This window comes from Lontra canadensis, unplaced genomic scaffold, assembly GCF_010015895.1.
Source record: "Lontra canadensis isolate GAN:19392208 unplaced genomic scaffold, GSC_riverotter_1.0 scaffold98, whole genome shotgun sequence".
In the NCBI taxonomy this organism is placed as follows: domain Eukaryota; kingdom Metazoa; phylum Chordata; class Mammalia; order Carnivora; family Mustelidae; genus Lontra; species Lontra canadensis.
Window position 1 is genome coordinate 1953259 of NW_022631092.1, and position 18013 is coordinate 1971271.

Sequence of the window (18013 nt, forward strand, 5' to 3'; positions counted from 1 at the left end):
ACACTCAGGGGCGCTCAGGGTGTGATGCGGACCACCAAACCACCCTAATATTGGGAGGAAAGAGAACAGACAAATGGCAGCCTCATGTTGTCGTGGGACCCTCGTGGGTCCCTGTCCCAGATGGCAACACAGGCCCCTCCTCTCCTTTGCTCCCCTTCACACCCCCTATCCTGGCCCGGAATAAGGTCTCCATGGTTCCCGCACACACCAGCTCACTCAACACCATTCTCCAGCCCTTCCCTCTGCTGGAGTCCCTTCCCTGTTCCCAAACCTGCTGTCTGTGGAAGGCTTACTTACTCCTTAGACCAGCTCAGTACCATCTTTTCCAAGAAAGCTTTCCTGATCTCTCCCTCTCTCCCAGGGGCTCTATCATTTTGTTCATCCCAGGATTGTGTGACAATTGATTTACGTGGCCTGCAATGACACCCAGCAAGGAGCTTCCATGTGTGACATGAGGTGTCGTGGAGCCCAGCCTGCCCTCACACCTGGTAGCTGTTTTGTGGCCATGTGACCATGTGACCATGTACCCAGTGACCTTCAGACAATGCTGGACCTTGGTCTGACACACAGCACACCGACTGGACCTCCCCTTGACCTTGGGCTGGCTGAGCAAACAGTAAGAGAAAGATCTAGGCATTTCGCAAGGGAAAGGCACACAGGAGCCGATCTGACCCCGCGAGGAGGCCCAATCCTGGAACGCTGACCTGAGCAGAAATCACAGACGCAGACGAGCTGTCCAGGTCCGGTTGCAGCCATCCACCTGGCCATACACCAACACAGGCACCACCCGGGTCCCAGAGCCTGAGCCTCTCCCTGACCTCAGCCTCTGGGCAGGCACTTATGTCCCCTCTGTGAGACAGGTACACTGACAGACTGTGCTGAGGGATTCCGGAGATGACAGATGCAAAGTGTCCCCAGAGGGCTGGCCCAAAGTAGGTGCTCAGTACTTCGGGGTGTGGCCAAAGCTTGGGGTTCTGACATCGTTTGGTCTAGGGGTTATTCTTGGGCAACACAGTGCAGACTCTGGGATCAGAGTGGTAGAGGCAGCCTCATGGGGGTAGAGGGCAAGCTGAGGGGCAAGCACTCAGATTTAAGGAGGCAGCTAATTAGGGGACAATGTGAGTGAAGGGCTCGTTCACTCAATCATTGATTCTTTAAAGTGTCCGATCCCATTCATTTGATAGATGAGGACCTGTCTGTAGAGGCTTTCATAAAAGAGGAGAGAGGATAAGCTTACCTGCACCCCATGGGGGCAGATGACTGAGAGGTCCCTGACCCAGGCTTCTGGGACATATTCATGTCTTCCCTGCAGCAGAGCACAGGGTTGAAAACATGCATCTGGGGGGCCACACTCCCAGGGTCAAATCCTGCCTCCACCCCTTAGAAGCCACGTGACTGGGTTAACAGCCTGCTCTCTGCAAGCCTTGCCTTCTCCATCTGTAAAATGGGGAGAACCATGGTACAGGCCTCAGGGCAGATAAATGTAGCCAACCAGGTAAAGCTCCTAGCACCAAGCCTGGCACATGGAAAGCTATTGATGTTGCCCTTCCCAGTGTTATTTCCATAAGGACAATGACACCCCGTGTTTGCAACATGCTGTATTGTTATTGTGGACACTAAAATTCACAGTTAGTCATCAATGTCTTCAGTAGATATGGCAGTATTTGCAACGGGCCTCTGGGCTACCCCCCAGACAACGCCAGGAGGTTGTTACTGAAACCACATGATGGCTCGATGTTGTCATGGACCATTTCCACCCTGCTGTCCACTTGCTTTTCTTCAAGGACAAGTAGCGCTGGAATATCTTAAAATCTACCTTGACTGGCAGGGAACACCCAGCTTCCTTACATAACGTCAAGGAGCCTTTAGCCCTTCACCTAATCCTTCATGGTATGCATGGGGGAAATAGAGGTCCAGAGAGGGGCAGAATTATCCCAATGTCCCCCAGCTGGTTAGCTGGGACAGAAGCCCCATTCCAGACTCTCATTTCAGTGTTCTCTCCACACCATGATGAACTGATGGTTGGCGTGGTTGGCAAGATGAGGGCTCAGCTTGGAAATACATTTCTTGATAGAAATATCTACCAGAACAAGCCTCCTACAGAGCTCTGTGTCACTGGGCTGGAGGTCAGGGACCTGGATTCTGGGCTTCTCTCTACCACTAACATGCTGTGTGACCTTGGGCAAGTCAACCAGCCTCTCTGGGCCTCAGCGCTAGACTCCACCGAGGAAGGGTAAAGGCAAGACCAAATGCTCCTGAAGGATCTTCAAGGTGCCCACGTTGTGCAGTTGTGTGAGAAGAAGCAACCATTAGTACGTCAATACTATGACTATTATTACTTGTAAAAGCCTCATTAGTCCACGAAACCTGTGTCAATCACCAGCTCCCAGCAGACAGATGCCACAGTGTGCCTTCAACTTCCGCCACCTGTGACCTTCCAGGAGACACACCCACCTCAGGGGTGGGTCACTTTGCCAACGAAGAGAATATTCGTGGAGTTCTCCACAATGACCATCAAAAAGGGCCTGTTGAATATGACCCTTTGGGAGCTCATCGGAGCCGACTTGAACATGAAGATGGTCTCTGTGGCTGCAGCCGCTTTGGTCCCTGACTCGTCCACCTCCACCATGGCCTTGTGCACCATCTGCAGAGGAGACATCAGGAGTCACTGAGCCACCAGGGGCTGGGAGATGTCATCCCAGGAGACAGTAGAGCTTCTGCCTGTGACATCCCTGTCCAAGTCTCTGTGACACCAAGCAGGTAGCTAATGACACAGCTGTGTGGCTGCCGTGCACTGGGATCTGTGCCAGGAGGTGACTGACTGCGCCTGTGCTGTCCATTGAACTGTCACGGCATCCCACAGCAAGGCTGTGACCCTCCAGTTTTATAGAGAGGAAGGTGGCACAGAGAGGTCAAGTAATTGTTGGAGGACACACAGCTAGTGAGTGAAGGAGCTAGCACTTAATTCTTAGTTTTGATTGCTGAATGAGAGCTCCTGCTGAGACAGGGAGCTGCATATGGTTTCCCATGGCGCATAGGATAAGACACAATGAGAGATTTTTTGCTTCTTAAGGGAAAAGAGGAGAGTGAGAGAGAGAGGAAGAGAATGTGGAATGGAATGGAATGGAATGAAAGGAGCAGAGTGGAGTGGGGTAGAATAGAATAGAAGAATAACATGGCATGGCATAGCAGAGGAGTAGAAAAAAACAGATACCTCTGAAAGCAGGAGCTCAGGAGCTCCCGAGCTCACCTCAGACACCTGGATGCTGGAGTGGTTGGTGATGCCAGTCAAGTCAGCATGGCTGGTGAAGATGTCACTGATGCCCAGCATGGGGAGGACCTTCTCCATCTGGTAGGAGCCCTCAATGGAGAACTTGGGAAGGTAGAGCTCAAGCTGCCTGGAAAGAGGACAGGAACATTCTGAGACTCTTCCCAGAGCGTTGGCTCCCCGAGCTCATGTCCCCGCTCTCCCCCCTCGGCTTCGTAAGCATCCTCCAGCCCCTCATCTAGAGCCCACCCCACTCTGGTCTTGGACCTGGGTTGTCCCAGAGGTCCCTGCCTACTCTCATGGCTCCATCAGGAAAGCGGGTGGGTGTCCAGCCCTGCTCCCTCAGGCTGGGGCAGGGCCTGGGGGCTGGAACCTCATGGGACAGCTCCAGGCTTGGAGGCCGCTCCTGGGCTGGGTGAGACCTTCCCACCACGGCTGTGTCTCCCCAGAGGTGAGCAGGGCCAGACTGGTCCCATGTCACCTCAGAATACCTCTTTGTGAACATCCTGAGCCACTTCCTCAGCGTTTTCTCATTCAGTCCGTTCTCCAGCTGTCCCATCCTGCCCTCACCGGGGAGGATGAAGAAAGCGGTGGCATTCCCTTGGTAGGGGACACCCACCACCTTGCAGGAGAGGTTTCGGTCTAGGAAGTAGTAATAATGGTCTTCCCCTTTCATCATGGGCACCCGCACCACGGTCTCCGAGGTCACATAGAAGTCCTGCTTTCGGGTGTTTTTGTGGTCAAAACTTGTCCTCCACTTAGCTAAATATCAAAATGGGAAAGACATTAGAAATGCTTAGCTGCAAATGAACAGTGTCAAGACAGTAAACCCATCAAGCAGAGCTTGTCCTCCCCAGCACAGTCTCCTTGGGGGCAGGGACAGCAGAACTCCTGGAATAGGAAGGTGAGTCTTTTTATAACTTCGGGGATGTGCCCGAACTTTCTGTGGGCCTTTTCCTCTGACGTGGGCCAAGCAAGGAGGATGCTTTTCATGTCTTTGGAGGCCCTCAACCGCTTAATGGAGTTTGATTCTCTACTGTTTACTCAAGGTCAAACACCCTCGGGAAAAGGGTCAACAATACAGACGATGGACAAATCGAAACTATACCTGGGAGAGTTATTCTGTTTTTCACTCTTTTCCCACTTTTGGATTTTGATCTATGTTTGGGAGAGAGGTTTGTAAGGTTCCTGGACACACAGGATTCTTGTTACGGAGAAGCCCTCCGTTTGCCTTGCTGCTCCGTCTGATTCCTGCTGCGTCTCTACATCAGCGAGATACAAGTAGTTCTTTCCATCTAATTAGTAGTCACCAGATTTGGAACCTACCCCAGGGCCCCCCCTAACCTATGTCACAGTTGTCCCCTGCAGCCTGGTGTCCTAGAGAGAGCCCTGCTCTGGGAGACAAGAAATCGTGGATTCCAAGCTGGATGTTTGCTTGCCTTCTGTGCTTCTAGGAAGGGGGAGGAGTGAACAAGCCAACTATTATCCCCTTTCCTCCTTCCTTCCCCTCCCTGCCTTTACTCACTCCTGCCTTCCCACCCTTGGCCGGACCCCATACGGGCACTGAGGGGCTCAGCATCTAGAAGGAGAAGCAGACATGAGAGCCAAGGTGAGTAGGGGTAACCACAAGAAACGTCAAGGGAATGAAGATGAAGAGATCATCTGTCATGAGAGAGGGGGAGAGGACTCTCCATAGGGGACAGGGGCTTGTCAAGGCGTTTCTCGCTGAGGGAACAGCCCCTAGGAGGGCACAGGAGCAAGGATGTGGGGGTACGGGAAGGCCCTCCAAGGTCTCTCTTAGACCCGCAATCCTGCCCTGAGTGGTCCGGTGGCCGTGGCGGTCTCGTGCTTTAGATCCAGCGTGGAAGCTGTGACTCCAGGGCCCACGGAGAGGACCCAGCTCTTCCCGGTGGGGGAGACAGCAGCCGGGGGTCACTGACACCCCTTTACGCCCTCAGAAGATGCCTGCTTAGCCTCGGCTGCTTGTTGGCCTCACTCTGTCAACAGGCCCCAGAAGGGACTAAATCCACTCCCACTCCTTGATGCGTGTGGGGATTGGGTGCTCTTTTGACCAAAGCAGCAGGAAGGAGAACGTTCGGGCTGGCGCGCAAGGGTCTTACCTTTAAAGAAGATGTAATTCACCATAATCATGACCTCTGTGCTATCCAGGTCCTTCACCAAGTCCGCAATCTTGCCTTGAGTTTGCTTTGCCACATAATCATTGATCTGCTTCTGGGCCCCTGCGGGGTCCCCAAAGTCAGTGGGGAAGGTGTCTGCCAGGTACAGCGTCTTCATGGCACTCAGGAAGGTGTCCTGGAGGTGCACCTCGGGGCTGATGAACAGGGCGTTTCCGAGGCTCAGCTGGACGTCCTCCCTGGGCTGGGCAAACTCCAGCAGCAGCTGGTGGAAGGTGTTGTGGAGCTCCTCCTCCGAGCCCTCCCGGGGACGGACGCCCAGGCCTTCCAGGATCTGCTCCTTCGTGTGGGATCGCGCCCCAAGGGACAGCATGGCCAGGGTGGTGGAAATGCTCAGAGGGGAGAAGAAGATGTTCTGGTCGGGGGCAGCCGTAGCCAAGGCCCTGTAGAGGTCAAAGGCAAAGTCCCTGCTGGCGGGGGCCATGGTGCTGAGCACGGGTATCTCCTTGGCTCTCTTCTTCGTCTCCCGCGAGCGGGGGCGGAGCAGGCTGGCACCCGAAGGGGTAAGGAGCATCAGGCACAGGAGGAGGGAGAACTGCATCGTGGCCGCTCCTCGTTCTGAAAGGCAGGTGGGAAGGGGTCCTCTGGAAGGGTGCACCGCTGGGGGGAAGTACGTCAGGCGCAGGTCCCAGGGAGGTGACCCCCTGAGTGGCAGAACCTAAGGGAGATGAGGAGCCTGTGCGGTGGGGAGAGAGGTTTTGGGGAGAGCATGGGGGCTCGAGGACTGAGACTCGGGGGACTTGGGCATCTGAGGGTCAGAAAGGGAGGAGAAGGCAGAGCGTGCAGACCTGAGGTGGGGGCTGGCCCCCCGGGGGCAAGAGTCCTCTCATCCACATCAGGGCACATGCTATAGGGGGGGTGGGGTGGGGGAGGGCAGGGCTCTCCCTCCTTTTGCCTGATCAGCATCTCTGAGATTCCCAGGGAATGAGAAGCCTGCCTCCCAAGTGGCCTCTGACTGTCACTTCGACCCCTGGGGACAGAATTTGCAAGGCCTGGTGGCCCTTTGATGAACTCAGACCAACTTCCCACCCCACGGGCCCCTCAGACTGTTGGTCTACCCTTGTTTACTCAGCAGATACATACTGCGCATCTCCCAGGTTGCAGGCAGGGTGCCAGGCTCCAGAGACTCATTGGTGAACAGGCAGATGCCAGCTGGTTCTTTCCTCCTCTCCCCTGGGGGGCTGTGCTAGGACACCAGGGCCATCCTCAAGCCTCATCAGAGGTGCATGCCTCCCCCGCAACCCCAGGAGGAAATTCTGCACTCTTAAAGTAAACACTCCAACTTCCCTCCTATTCTATGAGGGCTGAATTGTGTCCCCCAGACTCCTATGTTGAGGTCTCAACCCCTAGCCCCTCAGAATGTGACTATATTTGGAGAGAAGGTCTTTAAAAAGGTCATGAAGTCAAAATGAGGTCTTCCTGGGGGGCCTTGATCCAATCTGGCCGGTGTCCTTGTGAGAAGAGATTAGGACCCAGACACACACAGAGGGGCAGCCATGTGGGGACCAGGGAGGAGACCAGCATCTGGGAGTCGAGGAAACAGCTTTGCCAAAACCTTGAGCCAAGACCAGTTTTCTATTCTGTGATGCTTTGTCACGGCGGCCTGAGCCAAACATCTCCTCTTCCTTCCATCCCCCAGATGAGGGGGCCAACTAGGTGGGCCCTGGGGGTCTTCAACCCCTCTTCTTCGTTCTTCCCGCCCACCTCCCTAGACCCCTCCTCTCCAACCAGAATCCTTCCTGTGCCCAGGCCTGCCAAAGTCCCCTGTGCTCCTGGTCCCCTGTGATGAGCGCAAACTCTGCAGCCTCCTGGGTTCAAAGCTCGGCCCTGCTACTTCCTACTAGTGCGGTTTGGGGCAAGTCAGTCATGCCCCGTGCCCTGTCCCCCACCTGTCTGTACAGTGGAGGTGACGCTGTACCTGGGCCAGAGAGTGGCCGGGAGCTTTAAGGGGTCAGCATAGGGCAAGCGTTGCGGTTGGGCCTGGAGCAGATCTGGTGCATGGAAGGGTCAGCCATGGCTGTTGCAGGTTCAGGGTCAAAGCCCCACCGAGATCCCCCAGTTCCTCAGCTATGCTGTGGGGTACACGCTCTCACCACACCCTTGCTCTTGTGGGGGGGCCGGCGGCCTGTCTGCTGAGGAAAGCTCTCAGTGGTGAGAACTTCCCCGCGACTGGGTGGTCTTCTCCCACGGACAACATGTCATCAGGTCCCTGGCCTCAGGATCCTCCCAGAGTCACATGACTCCCCCCAAACCCCAACACCAAAGGGCCCCAAACAGCTGCATTGGACATTTTATGCAAAGTGGCCCACTATAGGGTGTGGGGGGATGCCAGTGACCTTGGGGTTCAGGCAGACCTGGGCTGCAGTCCTGTCTTTGAGCAAAATCAGATGACCTGAGCAGGCCATGCCCACCCACTCTGGCCTCCACATTGCACCTGAGCTCACAAAGGAGGCTCATCTAGAATGTTCTGTCTGCAGACACTCCGGACCCCCAGAGCCCCACACATCAGCCTCTGCCGTTATGGAGGTTCCTTGAACCCACCTCCGTGGACCTCACACCCACCGGCAGAGGCAGGTTCTGCTACTGGCACTATTCAACAGAGGCGTCCTCTAGAGCTCAGAGAGGCCGAGCCACTGGCTGGTGGGGGCCCAGCTTGGGCTCAGACCCAGTTCTGACACTGTGATAATGTGATAATGTGATGTGCCCTAAACCGCTGCGCCATGTGGCTTCCCTGGATGCCTGGCCCTCCTTCCGTGCGACAGCCCCCGGTCTTGTTGTCCCCCACCCTGGCAGCCAGCGCCGTAGCTGCGAATCTGCAGATGATTCAGCAACAAGGTCCGGGCTTCCCAGGCTGACACCCCCTTTCTGTGTGCACCTTAAGAGTGCGGGTCTTTAAAGGACGTGACGGGGTGGTTTAATCTCTGTGTCCTTTGAACTTGTTAATTTTACAGCACAGTATGGTCCCTCCCGCAACGTGTCGGGGCGTCAGGGCAGTGGGATGGAGCTGAGCAAACATTCAGCTCCACACCCCCCCTCCCCGCCCCCATTATCACAGATTAACACCCAGCTGATAATTACTTTAAAGGAAATGCTTTCAAGGAAGAGTTGCAGACACAAGGGAGTGTCCTGCTTGGATGGAGCCCAGGGCTCAAGCAGGAGAGAGAGTTCTGGCCTCCTGTCCTTGCAGATGCCCGGTGGCCTTGGGCCAGTCCCTGTCCCTCTACAGGCCTCACTGTGTTCATAATCAACTCAAGGTCTGTCATGTGCTGTGGCCAGTAACCTTTCTCTCCACCAGTTCCCCACCCCGTATCCCGCCAAACAGCAGAGGTCTAATGGGCCACAGCCACTTTCCTGGTGCCCCATGAGTCTTCCTGGACAGCTGGGTCTCTGTGGAGGGGACCCCAGCTTCATCCACTCTCCCCTGGGCTGCAGGCTTGGGACCTAGAACTCTCGCTCCTTTGGGGCCCACTTTATCTCTTATGAAAGCCAGACACTCTACAGACATTATGACATTGAACCATCCACGAGAGTCAGCATCATGAAGACCATTTCACAGATGGATAAACTGAGGTTGAACAGAATAGCACAGCTTGTCCCAGCTAATGTGTGATGGAACCAGGATTGAAATCCAGATTCCTGGGACTGGTGTACACACTGCCTCTTGTCTTCCTTTCATGGTTCTGAGACAGGAGACCTCGTTCCTCCTCTGCTGTAGCTCCTGGGGAGGATCCCTGGGTGTCACTCAAGCTGTTCACCTATATGAGCTCATTTATCCTCCTCCACAGCATCTCGGAGTTGGTATCATCATCACGATACAGAGGAGGAAACAGAGGGTCAGAGAGATCTCTTCTGAGAAAATGGGGCCTCAGGGAGCTCGGTTCAGGTTTCCCAGGGTCCCAGCCTGTGCCATCACACCCCTGGTCTCTGGTGGAAATATGCAGCTTTGACAGAGTTTTGTGTCAATTTGAAGCTGGGGCGAGTCTGCTCCAGGCCCTGGGAGCCTGGCCCTTGGGAGACCGGCTCTCAGGCAGGAGATTGGAGCCTGGCCCAACTGACTCTCTAGGCCCCTGATTCCAGCGTTTCTGCAGATGGGCCCAAGGTCCAAGGGAGGAGAGCAGATCATTCAGGTTCCTCTGGCATCCCAGGCCAAGGTGATGTGAGCCGGCTGGTGCAGGCGGGTGCGGGCAGGCACTGGGGCAATCCTCCCACTGATCCCCACAACCCATGGACTCAGAATCTGCTTCATTTATTCCAAATGTTGGGCAACAAAGTTCTACCGGGTCAACTTTGGACTCAGCTGGGGGAGGTGGGTGGCGGAGGTCTGTCCACTGATTGCAAAAGGAGATGTGAGCCTTGGGACACAGGCAGAGAGGGAAAAGCAAAATCCCAGTTTCCTCTATCCTAAAGATCTGGGAGAGCTTCCTGGCAGCAGTGACTCAGGGAACTTTCTTAGCCTTCCTCCCCACCTCCAGACCATCAGTGAGGTTTATAGGTTTCTAGCTCCAGAGCAGCTCTGACATCTGCCAGCCTCTCCCCATTTCACCTGCCATGTCCTTCAGAGGCCCTGTCACTTTTCACCCACCCACTCCACTTCTCCTCCTGCCCCCAGAGCCATTCTGAAGACATCTCCCTTGGTCACCCACCCCGGGTCACAGCGCCCCACCACCTAAGAAGGTCATTGCTGCCCCCAAGGTGTTGAGGGGCAGGACCAGCTTCTCCCTGGGCCTTGGGCCCCTGCTTGAATCCCACTGCTGGTGATCCCTTGCCCGCACCTGGCCCCTCCCTCTGTGTTGTTATGCTCTGTAAGGGCCCCTTGATTGTCTCGCTGCTCTGTTGTGATGTAAGCGCGAGCCCACATGGGTTTGCTGGGGTCTTCCGGCATTCCGGCCTCTCTCCCCAACAAAAACATGTGCTCCCAACAGAGAGGACCGGCACCAACCCTGCTCTCCCTGTGAGATTTGCAGTCAAGGGCTGGAGATTTTTGCAGTCAAATGCTCTACCACTGAGCTATACCCCCTCAGACCCCTTTTTGGAATGAATGAATGAATGAATGAATGAATGAATGAATGCCTTCTCTGTGGCTCAGGGGTTTTAGACCCCATGCTGGACATGGAGCCAGGCTGGGCTCCCAGGACTTGCCAGCTCCTGTCCTGCTGCCTGGCTCCCATTTCCCGTTTCTTTCTTAAAAACTATTTTATTGAGGTCTGACTGACATACCAAAAGCCATACATCTTTCCCATGTACACCCGCGAAACCACCACCACCACCAACACATCCCTCGCCTCCCCCTTCTATTGTTGTATTTTTTTGCCAAGGGCCCCAGCTTTAGGAAAACTGAACAGTACACTTATTTCATGTCGACATTTTGCTTATTTAACAAAATGCCTGGGCTGCCTGGGTGGTTCAGTCGGTTTAAGCGTCTGCCTTCAGCTCAGGTCAAGATCGCAGGGGATAGAGCCCCACATCGGGCTCCCTGCTCAGAATGCAGCTTGCTTCTCCCTCTCCTTCTGCCCGTCCCCGCTGCTTGTGCACACATTCTCTCTCTCTCATTAAATAAGTAAAAGCTTTAAAAACAAAACAAATAAACAAGAACCAAATCGCCAAACAGCGTCTGGAGCTTGAGCAGCCAGCCTCCGGGCCGGGCAGCCCTCACTCACGGAAATGGAGATGTTCCATACCTTCTCCTGATTTCTCAAGGTCCAAGATTGCAGACACAGAAAACAATACAGAAGGGCTCTGGGTTACGGAGCCCAGCCTTGGGGACCAGACGCTTCGTCCCCACAACCTAACTTCGGGGTTTCTCTGCCTCCTCCCTGATCTTTATCACAGGGACTGTCCCGTGCCTTGTCGGGGGTCTACTCACTGGATGCCAGCGCAGCCCTGTCTCCAGCTGCACCAACTACAAATGTCTCCAGCTGTTGCCAGATGTGCCCCAGGGATAAAGTACCTCCTGGGTGACAGCTAGCACGAACTGAATCTTCAAAGCAGCCATGCATCTTGCCTATAGGGACACTGAGGTGCAGACATGTGGAAGGTCGTGCCCAAGTTCACACAGCCAAGGGTGGGGTTGGGGGGACGCTGCTGCTTCCAAGGCCCTGGCTGCTTCCCCATTACCGCAGAGAGTTTTCCTGGTCGCTCTGGGACAACACCAGAGCTTTGAAGCCCTCCAGATCCCATAACCTGAGTCCTGTCTTCACCGTTCCCCACATACCCTTAAGCTCATGGACCCCCTGTCTATCTTCAGTACCTGTACTTACTCTGTCCCACAGCCAAGTGTGCACGCAGTGGAGGTCGCAGTCCCTCGTGCTCAGTGAGAAGCTGAGTGTTGGGACTGGAACCAGTATTTGCCACTGACCTTGGTTGGGCCCTGACTCCACCCACCTTGGCCCTGCCCCGTCCTGTTCCACAGGCTTCTAGCCAACCCACGGGCTGCTGGCATAGCCACTGGAGCCCTGACCCAGGCCACCAGCTCACTGCCCTGCCGCTGCCAGCCCCACACAGACCCCTGTTTGCTTGCAACGGCACAGGATCCCCCAGGGAGGACACCGGCTGCTGGCATTCCAGACACAGAAAAAGGGACACCCTCTGGTCGGCCTCCCTTTCTCCAGGTTGATTCCATATCTCCTGCAGCCACTCGGCTATACATCTGGGGAAGTGCTGTGTGAGCCCAAGATCTCCGCAGCCCTGTGTGCTTGCTGGATTCATTTACCAGTGAGAGTCTGGTGGAAACTAGAGGGACTGCGTGTCACCACAGCTGGATGAAGGGACCATTGTTTCCAGTCCCTTGGCTGTGCGCATAACTTAATTGAGGCTCAGAAAGATGGAGGGACTTTTCAGAGTCATGCAGCAAATTAGGGACAATGTGGGGCCAAGTGCCCAGATCACCAACTTCAAGGTCAGGGCTCTCTACCTGTATCTAGGATTTTGGTAGGCTCATCTGGACTCCCCTTTCCAACCTTGAAACGGGGGCTCTGGAACTCAGCCCCATGATTCCAAGAGCATTTCCAAGATGCTGGTGCAGGGTGCTGGCTCAACCCTTGTCTCATTCCTAAGGTCCCCATGCCCCGGTATTAGGTGATCCGTGTGTGGCCATGACCCAGATGTTGTGTGGGTGAGCTGGGGTGTGGAGTTGGCAGAGGAGACAGGGGGCTGGACATTGCCCAGGGGAAGCAGTCTTGGTTTTTGGCAAACAGGGTCCCTCTACTGCCTCTAAGACCAGGAGGAGACTGAACTCAGCTTTAGTCTAGAGCCTAACACAGTCACTACCAGACATTGAGCACTTGCTTTGTGCTCACTGCCCTCCCAATGAGCAGGAAGGTGGGTACTAGTATACCCATCGAATTAGTGAGCAGGCAGAAGCAGAGAGAAGTTAGGTAATCAGCCCAAAGTCACACAGCTAATAAAGAGAAGCATTAGCAAGAAGAAAGCTAGGTCTTTTCTGTCCATTGTGCTATGTGATGTTGCAAAAGTCCATTTCTTCAGAACCTAGAGATTCCTAAGCTATGCTCTGTAGAGTGGAAATCATATTATGCACCTATGCGGGGGTGGATAATCTTCCCCCCAAAGATAGCCACATCCTAATGCCCAGGATCTGTGAATCTTCCCTTATATGAAAAAAGGGACTTTGCAGATGGGACAAAGTTAAGGATCTTGAAGTGGGGGGGGCTAGCACAGATCACCCAGGTAGGCCTTTTTTTTTTTTTTAAGATTTTATTTATTTATTTGACACAGAGAGAGAGAGATCACAAGCAGGCAGAGAGGCAGGCAGAGAGAGAGGAGGAAGCAGGCTCCCCGCTGAGCAGAAAGCCCGATGCGGGGCTCGATCCCAGGACCCTGGGATCATGACCTGAGCCGAAAGCAGAGGCTTTAACCCACTGAGCCATCCAGGTGCCCCCACCCAAGTAGGTCTTAAACATAATCACAGGGGTCCTTCTAAGTGAAGGCCATGGGAAACCCAAATCCGAAGAAGCAGATGATCATGGAGGCAGGAGAAGACCATGCGATGTGGGGATGCTGAGGAGATGTGATGGGCAAAGATCTCCAGAAGGAAGCCCTGCTAACTCTTGATGTTGACCCAGTGAGACCTGTTTTGGACTTTGGACCCTTAGGAATTGTGGGAGAATAAATGTGTGCTGTTTTAAGTCACTAAATTTGTATTGATTAGTTATAGCAGGAACAGGAAACGAGTGCAATATTCCCCAAATGGATATTGGATATAAATGGATATTGGGAAGATGGGACTGACCACGATAGGAAGGACTTCTCCGGCTCTGTGTGCTGCTCCTGGAGACAACCCATGGCCTGCATCTAAGCCTGTGTTATAAAGAATATCTTGAGAATTTGGGGAAAGTCTGTGGCCACCCCGACTTCCCCTTGCTGCTCAGAAAGGGCTCTGAAGGAAGGGGGCAGAGACTGGGTAGGTTCCAAAGAGAAAGGTTTGGGGGTGAGGTCTCAGGGCATGGTGACCTGTGTTTAGCCCGCTGGGGCTCCCATAACAAAATGCCATAGACTGGGGGACTTAAACAGCAGAATTTATTTTCTCACATTTCTGGAGGCTAAAATTCTGAGATCAAGGTAACATCAGATTTGGTTTCTGGTGAGATGTCTCTTCCTGGCTTGTAGATGGCACCTTCTGACAGTGTGATCACATGGGCTCTTTGGGCGTAAGGAGAGAGAGAGGGCAAGAGGCAGCTCTGATGTCTTTATGAGAAAATCCTCTTTGTATAAGGACACCGTTCCTGTGGGATTAAAGCCCAGCCCTGAGGATTCATCTAACTGTAATCACCTTCCCAAAAGCCCCCATCTCCAAATACAGTCACATTAAAGGTTAGGCCTTCAACATGTGAATTTTGAGGGGACACACTTAAGTCCATAACAGCCACAGCGAGAGAGTAGGATGGGCTGGTGGCCATAAAATAGGAATTTAAAGGACTCAATAGGTCATGATAGATTTATTTTCCCATTAACACCAAGAGCCGCAGAGTGCCATCTCAATAGGTGAGTTTTTCCCTGGGCATAGGTGGGTTCTGTTCAGTCCACTGAGGGTTACAATCGGAAATGCCTTTAATGAAATGGGGGCCATTACTGACCCACCTGCCTGGACCCCGACACCGTCAGGCCACTTCACCTGTTCAAGGAACCTGCAGCGTATGAAGTTGTGACTTGCTCTAGAGGACAGGGTTGTGACAAAAGATGAAATGGGAGACTAGTTAGCATCTGCGGGGCACCAAAGACGTGTGCTCTATGTATAATAACTCATCCAAAGCTCGAAACGGGCTTCCATGTTAGGTAGCATCGTTGCCATTTTACAAATAAGGGAACTGAGGCACAGAATACCCCATTCCCCATACTGTTATGGCTTGAACTGTGTCCCCCCCCAAATTGAAGTCCTAACCTCCATCATAACCATAAAGTTAACCTTATTTGAATATAGGGTCATTACAGACAGAATCAGTTAAGATGAAATCATCCTGAAGGGGGTGGACCCTTGATCCCCCATGACCAGTGTCCTTATAAAAAGGGGCAATCTGGGCACAGACACACACAGAGAATGCCACAGACGGCCAGCAAACCACCGGAAGCCGGGAGGGAGGTCCGGAACAGATGCTCCCTTACAGCCCTCAGAAAGAACTGCCCTGCCAATGCCTTGGTTTGGGACTTCCAGCCTCCTGAACTCCGACGTAATACATTTCTGTTGATTAAAACACCCAGTCTGTGGTGATTTGTACCGACAGACCTAAGAAGCTAATACACACAGACATTGGTGGCGGCCAGACTCAAACCCAGACATTCTGGCTCCAAAGTCTATGTTCCATACCTGGGAATTCTGTGGCTTCTTGATAACTCCCATGAACATGGGTACCAGGACTCTCTCCCCACAGGTGCTCAGAGCAGGGAGCATGGCAGCCACTGGCCTTTGCTCTGCCACTTATGAGAGGGGCACCTCACCTTCCCAGGCAGCCAGGGATGAAACGGGCTCTTTCCTGCCCCTCCCCTACCACACTGAGTCCAAGCCAGCGGCTCCTAGATCTGTAGCTTCATGGGACCCCATGTCCACCTCCCCTCTCTGCTGCTACAGCTGCTGGGGGTGGGGCTCTGTGCCCACTTATGGGGTGGGGAGTGGGAAATGAGGTCCGGAGAGGTCAAGTGCCTGCCCCACAGCACAGGGTTAGAGGGGAAGCTGGGGCTGCGCCCCTCCTTGTTTCCACCCAGATTTCAAGTGCCTCCCCCCTCCACTGGGGAGATCCCTTGCTTTCCTGATGGCCCCCACCTCGTCACTGTGTGCTGAATGGCAGAAAGAATAACGGAGAGAGCCCACGCGGCATCTCCACACCCACTTAGGAGAGCCATGCACACGCATCATTCCACTGGCATCTGGGGGCCCGAATGCTCATAGTGTTCCCATCACCGCCCTCTGCCCTCCTGCTGCTAAGTGCAGGAAGGTTCCATTTTTCCTCTGGAAGAGACCTGCTGAAATCACAAATGCATGTGGCCCCTCGGAGCGCTGAACGCTGGTCCCCAAGAAGCGGGTCCCCAAGGGGCATAACATACCCAAGGAGGGGACCCCATAGGGGAGCAGCAAAGGAGAAGAGAAGGAGGCCAGGGCACCACTCTGGGGGATAAGTTGCCCTGCCTGGAGTCTTTTTTTTTTTTAATTGATTTCTGGGTTTAATGTTCCAAAAGGGCATTTAGAAATCTGAGGAGTTGGCATAAATATTTACCCAATCGATGCCAGGGATGAGTCAACGCGGTGGTGCAGAACAAACATCTCGGGGACCTTGTTCAGGGCAGAGCGTTTTCCATTCATTCATTCATTCATTCATTCACCAAATAGCAGCTGAGCCTCAGCCACACACCAGACCATACAGTCCACCCAGGGGCCAGGTTCTGGGGTGAGTGAAGGGAACGCAGGTTGAACAGAGCCCTGCCTTCCAGACGTTCTATCTAATCAGGGCCAGGGGAGCAGAGACTATGGTCCGCCCACCACGTTTGATGGTAGGATGGCAGTCCGCCTTGGGGAGGGTGCGAGGCATTTGTAGGAAATCCTGGCAGATTCTCAGAGATGGGGAAGGGGGCTCTCTGGAGACTGGGAGCCTGCAGGGAGCAAAGGCCTGGAGTGGAGGCTATACGACAGCCTGGGGAAACAGCTCGTTTCCGTGGCTGATGTCACTGGACGTGAGAATACAGGAGGAGGGACTGAGGTAGGAGAGGCAGGTGGGGACCAGGTCGGCAGGGCATTGACTGTGGGTAGAGGACGGCGAGCTTTATCTTGTTGACAATAGGGAGCCACTGAGGGCTTCCGATCTGGAGAGGGACAGACTTCATCAGAATAGGGGAGCATCACTCTCAAGGCTGGACTGAGGGTGACAGCTCCGCTTTCCTCCCCTTCATCACACCCAGGCTTCATGTTCCCATGCCCCTAAGCCACACCAGGACCAGGCCCTTTCACCCAACGGGCTTGAATCCACCCACCCATCTGCCTCCATAGGGACAGAGTGGGCAGTGTCAGCCTGGGCCGGACTTCAGCTCCTGCCTGGCTCTTAAAAACCAGAATTCAACTTCCCAGCAAGTGCAGGGGAAAATGGATCAATACTTTCAGTAACGTAACTGCTTTTCAGCCAACCAAACCAGGGGATAGAAAGGAGGGTCTGCACTCCTCTGAGCATGGGAGGGCACAGGGTCCTGTAGCATTTCCAGTACCTTGTCAGTATAGCTCGGGGCCGGTATGATGAGCTCAGTACTTTCCTTCTCTGGGACTTTCCCTTACCAGTGTTGTTCCCAGGCTGTCCTGTCCAGCTCAGGGTTGTGCTTTAGAAGCCAAGGGAGAGAACCTCAAAATCTCCCCTTCCCATCCTCTCTAGCTTCCTTCCACAACAGCGTTCCCACCATAAGCTCTTGCCCTAGATACTGGTTTCCTGGTTTCCCACAACAATCTTATTCTTGTATCTGTTAGCATGATGTGGGCTGGGGACCACCTCCCATAAAGCCTGGATCATTGTGACTCTGGATCAATCGTCTCAATGCTAGCCTGTCTCTCCAGGCATCAGTAGAAATCAGGGTTCGTGACAGCAAGACTCCTGGCCTCTGACACACTGGCCCGAAAAGAACACCCCAGGGCCCGGCTGGGGAAATGCGTTTGCCACACATTCCTGAGATTGAGGACAAACACCGCCAGGGGCGGCCGGCCTGCCTCTTCCTGTGGGAAGAATAGAGGTTTCTTCTCTAAGACTCTGGGTAAACCCTGGCTCAGAGAATTCACCCCACATAGTACAGACATCTGAGTGGGGCCATCTGGGTCAGTCCCTATCAGCCAGGTGAGGAAGCAGACCCAAGAAGGGAAGAAATTGGCCTGAGGCCCGAAGCTGATCAGCAGAAGAGTAGAACATAAGCACGGGCCCCCAGGCTCCAATCTCACGTTCTTCCTTCTTTCTGCTGTGCATCTTTGACCTTGGCTGTTGATCCTGGGGGACTGGCCCCATCTCCAAAGCAAAGGAAGGGACGGTGCCTGTGCCACCCCGGGGGAGAGGGGAGCTGCCTGCCTTGCTGAGCC

The 18013-nt window shown here is 54.1% G+C and overlaps 1 protein-coding gene across 3 annotated transcripts; it reads right to left on the reverse strand.

The window, feature by feature from the left end:
* Nucleotides 1-1583: 1583 nt before the first annotated feature.
* SERPINA5 (serpin family A member 5) lies at nucleotides 1584-11801 on the reverse strand. Of its 3 annotated transcripts, none has more exons than XM_032837382.1 (5): nucleotides 11711-11801; nucleotides 5389-6021; nucleotides 3760-4030; nucleotides 3251-3398; nucleotides 1584-2644 (listed from the first exon to the last, which is right to left on the reverse strand). In XM_032837382.1, exons 2-5 carry the CDS (start codon nucleotides 6002-6004, stop codon nucleotides 2456-2458), a joined length of 1224 nt encoding a protein of 407 aa, XP_032693273.1. In that variant the 5' UTR covers nucleotides 6005-6021; nucleotides 11711-11801; the 3' UTR covers nucleotides 1584-2455. The 3 variants fall into 3 exon arrangements, with proteins under 3 accessions (XP_032693273.1, XP_032693270.1, XP_032693271.1); XM_032837379.1 differs by having other exon boundaries at nucleotides 11721-11798; XM_032837380.1 differs by having other exon boundaries at nucleotides 5389-6121; nucleotides 11721-11782.
* Nucleotides 11802-18013: the final 6212 nt, after the last annotated feature.